The sequence below is a fragment of the Orycteropus afer genome, unplaced genomic scaffold (genome assembly GCF_000298275.1).
Source record: "Orycteropus afer afer isolate SDZICR_OR568_19922 unplaced genomic scaffold, OryAfe1.0 scaffold00354, whole genome shotgun sequence".
Classification (NCBI taxonomy): Eukaryota; Metazoa; Chordata; class Mammalia; order Tubulidentata; family Orycteropodidae; genus Orycteropus; species Orycteropus afer.
This window is the reverse complement of record NW_006921941.1, coordinates 122,206-128,205: the sequence shown is the minus strand read 5'-3', so window position 1 is coordinate 128,205 and position 6,000 is coordinate 122,206. Positions and strand designations below refer to the sequence as shown.

General features: G+C 35.9%; 1 protein-coding gene across 1 annotated transcript in view; it reads left to right on the top strand.

The window, feature by feature from the left end:
- Window positions 1-6,000, top strand: part of LOC103207119 (exocyst complex component 6B) — a gene marked incomplete at its 3' end in the record, with an annotated part of 605,128 nt that overhangs the window by 573,022 nt on the left and 26,106 nt on the right. The window contains exon 16 of the mRNA XM_007952665.2: window positions 2,681-2,792. Coding sequence (XP_007950856.2) covers window positions 2,681-2,792 — 112 coding nt within the window. The remainder of the gene's footprint in view (window positions 1-2,680; window positions 2,793-6,000) is intronic.

Sequence of the window (6,000 nt, the reverse complement as noted above, 5' to 3'; positions counted from 1 at the left end):
TCCATGAGCATGGGATGTTCTTCCATTTATGTAGATCTCTTATGGTTTCTTGAAGTAGTCTTTTATAGTTTTCTTTGTAGAGGTCTTTTGTGTCCCTGGTAAGATTTATTCCCAAGTATTTTATTTTTTTGGTAGTTGTTGTAAATGGTATTCATTTGCTGGTGTAGAGGAATCCAACTGAATTTTATATGTTGATCTTGTATCCTGCAACTGTGCTAAATCTCTCAGTTAGTTCCAGTAATTTTCTTGCTGAGTCTCTTGGGTTTTCTATGTATAGGATCCTAGTATCAATAACTAGGGATATTTTTACTTCTTCCTTACCAATTTGGATGCCTTTGATTTCCTTTTCTTGCCTTATTGCTCTGGCTAGGATTTCCAGTACAATGTTGAGTAGAAGTGGTGACAGAGGGTATGCTCGTCTGATTCCTTTTTGCAAGGGGAATGGTTTCAATCTCTCTCCATTGAGAATAATGTTGGCTGTTGGTTTTGCATAAATGCCCTTTATTATGTTGAAGAATGTCTCTTCTATTCCTATTTTGCTGAGAGTTTTGATCAGGAATGGGTGTTCGATTTTATCAAATGCTTTTTCTGCATCGATTGATATGATCATGTGGTTCTTTTCCTTTGTTTTATTTATGTGGTGGTTGATTGTTTTTTCTAATGTTGAATCATCCTTGCATACCTGTTATGAACCCCACTTGGTTATAATGTATTTTTTATATGTTCTTGGTGTCTATTGCCTAGGATTTTGTTGAAGATTTTTGCATCTATATTCATGAGAGATATTGGTGTATAGTTTTCCTTTTAGCCTTGTTTTTTTTTCCAGTTCCTTCAGTGTAGCTTTGACTTCTTCCTTCAGTATCATTGGTTCTTGATCATATGCCACCTCCTGAAATGGATGAATATCGACCAGTTCTTTTTGGTACAGTCACTCTGTGTACTCTTTCCATCTTCTTTTGATGTTTCCTGCATCATTCAATACAATATTTTGTCCATAGAATCTTTCAGTATTGCAACAAGGTTTAAATTTTTTCTTCAGTTCTTTCATCTTGAGAAATGCCAAGCATATTCTTCCCTTTTGGTTTTCTAATGTCAGATTTTGCACATTTCATTATAATAATTGACTTTTGTCTTCTCGTGCTGTCTTTGAAATCTTCTGTTCAGCTCTTTTATGTCACTTTTGAGATAGTAAGGATCATTAAGACATTTATTCACAATAAACTACTAGCTTGGAACATTTATGTTGGCAGGAGAAGCTAAATAGACATTGTATGAAAGATAATGGAATGGGAGCTGAGATATATTTTTAAGGACCTTTATCAGCCAGTTGTGTAAGATTTCTACAGGGAAACCATTTGGCAAATTATAAACATTAATCCGTGAAGGAATTTGGAAGTACATGTCATCCTAGATATAGGACAGGATTCCGAGAGCTCTTAGGTAAGTCAGTTCTGACGTAAGTTGAATACTCTTTTTTTCCTTCAGTTTTCATTATTATTGCCTTTTATTATCACTCATATTGAAAACTGAGAGGAAGAAAAAAGTATTCGACTTACGTCAGAACTGACTTATCAGAGAGCCCTCAGAATCCCATATGTCATACTTTTTGTTTGTTTGTTTTTTATTATCACTATCTTTATAAATCAGATCTTTATGTCTTTCGAGGTTGGAAACACTATATATTTAAACTTACAGATATATTTTAATACAAGCATGTTGTTGTTTGTTGTTATGTGCTGTCGAGATGAACCAATACAAGCATACATACATACAAAAATTCACATCACAGAAATTTACTCCAAGATAAAGACTTGTATGATGTTGGCATATGTGGAAATAACTCCACTTGTGGAAGGTTCTGGATCATCTGGATGGGAATGGTGTTTCTAGTCAGAAAATTAATGAGAATTTTGTGTATAGTTCTTTATTTTTTTCTTCATTTATTTTGCGGTAACATCTTACTGCTTTTTGAATTGTCCGGTGGACTTTAGCAAAATGATCAGCCTTTGAGTCCATGTTTTCAAGCAAGTGAAGCGCCTGATTTAATTTAGACATAAATTCAGCTAATTCTTTCACTATAAATTCTTTTAATAACCTCTCTCCTTCCTCTTCCTCATCTGTGAGTGGATATCTGAGAATGATAGCGTCAGCAAATTTCCCACTACAACATTGTATGTAGTATGTATTACTAACAATAAGATATACAAAAAAATAAAAAAGGCTGTCATAAATGTGGTTCATCAGAACTAGAATGCAACATAAATAAGAGACTACCTATATGGGAGAAATAATGGTTTCAGGATGTGAAATCATGCTGATGAGCTCTTAGTTACTCTGGGAGGCAGCACAGCATAGTGTTTAATGCTATGGGCTTTAGAGTGAAATTGATTGGGTCATAGTTTCTTTTCTTTTCTTTTTACTCACTGTGTGACTTTGAGCAAGTTACTATTTTGTTGCTTCAATAATAAAACCTATTTCATACGGTTATTGTGAAGATTAAATGAGTTTAATACACTAAAGTATTTAGAATAGTTGCTGGCACATAGCAAGTATTATTTATAGCTGCAGCTGTTCTCCTCTTCTTCCTCCTCCTCTTTATTATTATTACTAGAAGTACCTGTGTGTTTGCCAAAGTAATTCTGCTACCTGGTGTGACTGATGCTTGATATTTCTTTTTCAGTTCAACTGAAGTTGATGACATGATTCGTAAATCTACAAACCTGTTACTGACCAGGACACTGAGCAACTCTCTGCTGAATGTCATTAAAAGGAAGAATATTGGACTTACTGAGGTAAAGCTTCCCTCAGTGGAAGCAGCCAAGGCAGTATGTTACCAGATGTCCTAAGTTCTGGGCTTTGTGTATAAATTAATTTTGCCTTTTACATGGTCCGTTGTACTCTTCCCAATAGGCCCCTAATGGTGAAAAGGTAAAATGAAACTGCTTGTTTTTCTTCATTCACCTTTGAAAAATCTGTTATTTTTTCTAGAATGTCATCTTTTTTCTCTCTAATTGTTTTTATTAGCTAAAACAATAGAATTGTTTTCTAGAATTGTTTGGAAGTATTTGTATTACATTGATAAGATTAAAAAATTAGTTGGAGAATATTGTCCATATCAGCTTCCTATCCAAATGAATGGGAGTTCAAATATAGTCTATGAAACCCCATTTTGTATGCATAAATCATTGATGCCGGCATACTGGCACTCAGAGTCCTTGGTTAGTATCACTAGACTCAGCTTTTGTTTTGTAATTTACCTCTTATCAGTTACTCTTTATCAGCATGAAATCTGTTTGGCAGAGGGACTGGGCATTTGAAATTGAGGAAATATGAGAGAAAGGCAAAATAGTTTCTTAGGATGGCTTCCCAACCTCACAGAGGGAGGAGGGATATTTTATATAAGTTGAGAACAGTATCTTGGTACATAGAAGTTTGGCCCATTGGCCTATAGTCCTAAAATTTAGAAAGGTATGTACTTTCCTTTCTCTTGAAACCAAGGATTACAAGTGTGGTGGTTATGTTTGTGTGTCAAGTCGGCTGGGCCTGGTTGAGTGGCTGGGTAGCTGGTGGTAGTTATTCCCCATGACGAGATGGGCAAACAACTGCATGGTGGGATCTACCACAAGTAGCTGAGTAACTGCTTTGGGTATGTGGTCTGATTCCCATATATAAGAAGCAGCTTTGGGAATGATCTCCAGCCTATGGCATGCTTGGACCCTGCATGAAGCTGTGTCATTGTTCAGCAGCCTGCCATGCTCTGCTGACTGTGGGACTTACAATGGATTTGAATTAATGGCCTGCTGTGTGGTTTGGTAACATCAGGACTGTGCTAGTTTATTTGTCAACCTTGGGCTTGTTAGCCTCAGCAGCTAGTAGCTGCCTGAGTGAAGAGATGCTTCTAGCTTCAGTGGGCTGGGAGAAGGAGGCAGAGCTGAAGCCCAAGGTCGAGGGGATTTTACACAGCCCCTAGAGCCTGGCACTTTGAACTCGGACTTCTAGCTTCCAGAACTGTAAGAGAATAAACTCCTGTTTGTTAAGGCCATCCCATTTGTGGTATATTTTTGTCAGAGTGGCAGTAGGTAACCAGAACAACAAGGTAGCCTCAGCCTGCTGTTTGTTGGAAATTACAGTGCCAAATATGTGAGCTTAGAGATAATTGATTCACAGGGAAAGGGAAAGACTGTTAGCCATATGTTTCACCTGTAGAGGTGGTTAGTTTGAAAGTCAGTTGCTCTAGGGAAAATGAATGCTTTGAATATACATTATCAAGGATTATGGTAAAATTCAACAAATGGTTAATGACACTAGTCTATAGGTAAAGACAGCTGGAAACCAGATGAGCATCTCCTTCTGATTTGGAAGTGATTTTCTTTCTCTGAAATAAGATTTTAAAAGTTTATAAGGTGAGACATTGGCCATGATTGTACTTTATTTATACAAACCTTTTTTTTTTTTTTTTTTCAACTGAAAGAGACCATAGACATTACTTATGACAGTTCCCTCATTTTGCAGAGCTTCCCTTCTGTTGCCTGGTATAGAAATATTAGGTATTATATTTGTGCATCTGAAAATAGGCTAATTTCTTAGCATAGAGGCTAAGGCACTTGACTGCTAACCAGAAGGCTGGCGGTTCAAACCCACCAGCCACTCCTTGGAAGGAAGATGGGGCAATCTACTTTCGTAGTGATACTGCCTTGGAAACCCAAGGAGGGGTTGCTATGAGTCGGGTCTGACTTGACAGCACTTAACAACAACAACAACAATCAGAAAGGCTACCTAAAAAGAAGAAGTTGAAGTAAAAATTAGAATATCATCTTCCTTTTGTTAGATTATACTGTTCTTCCTTTTTGAATCTCATCTGGATAACAAGTTAGTTATTTTTTGAACTATCCTTCATTATTACTATTGATACAACTCTTCTTATGCCATTAAGGAGATTTCTTTAGCAATCTCTTAAAAAGCATTTTAAAAGAAGCAACATAGCAGGAGAATAGTGTGATAGAAACAGCGTAGCCTCCAAAAGACTCGAGTTTAATGTGGCTATGCCATTTACTTACTGTCACATCTTAAGACAAAAGCCTAACTTCTCAGTAGTTGAAGTTTCTGCCCCATTGTCCTTTAGAAGAGCACTGTGCAGATTAAATAATGATAAGAGCTTTTCAAGTAAAGACCATATCATAATTCTTGACACTATTTCATTGAATATTAAATGTTTTTCCTAAATCATTGGCTCTTTTTAGGCAAATTACTTTCATTAACCATATCTTTGCCATATGAATGATAGTAACATCAAACACATTTATTTATTTTGGCTATACCAGTGGCATATACATTTGGCTATTATGTGGTATATACACAGTGATTTTCTCATCATCAACCAGTTAATCTTTGGCAAAGAGAAGACATTATATCCTTCATAATAGGTAACTAAAGTGAATTCACATCTGGAACCATCATCATAATAGCTAACATTTGTGGAACAGTTTATATTCTTCAAAGTCCATTCACAAACACCATCTCATTTAGTACAATAATATTTGAGGTTATTATTCCCATTTCATAGAAGATATAATTAAAGTGCAGGGTGATTTCCCAAGGTTGTACAGCTAGCAAAATGGTGGAAATTAGACATAAACCCAGGTTGTTTATTCCAAAACCTGTTCGCTTTTACTATAAGGCACTTCTTTCCATACTAATTTAATTATTTCATCATAACAAAGGTGGAGAGTTTACAAGAGATCCGTAGTAACATGGAAATTGTCCTATTAGAAATGATTTTGAGACAGAGAACAGAAATCCACCCAAACAATGGAATTATTATAAGCATATACAAAAAAACTCACAGAATCCTGTATCAGGAAGTCTGACAATTCTCATAGTACTTAAAAGTTCCTATATAGCTAATGCCTGTCTTGTCTCTTCTTTTTCTGTCCATGTGCTCTATCTTTCTCTTTTTCTCTTCACACTGGCTTTCTTGCTTTTCTCATGGTTTGTTTCTTC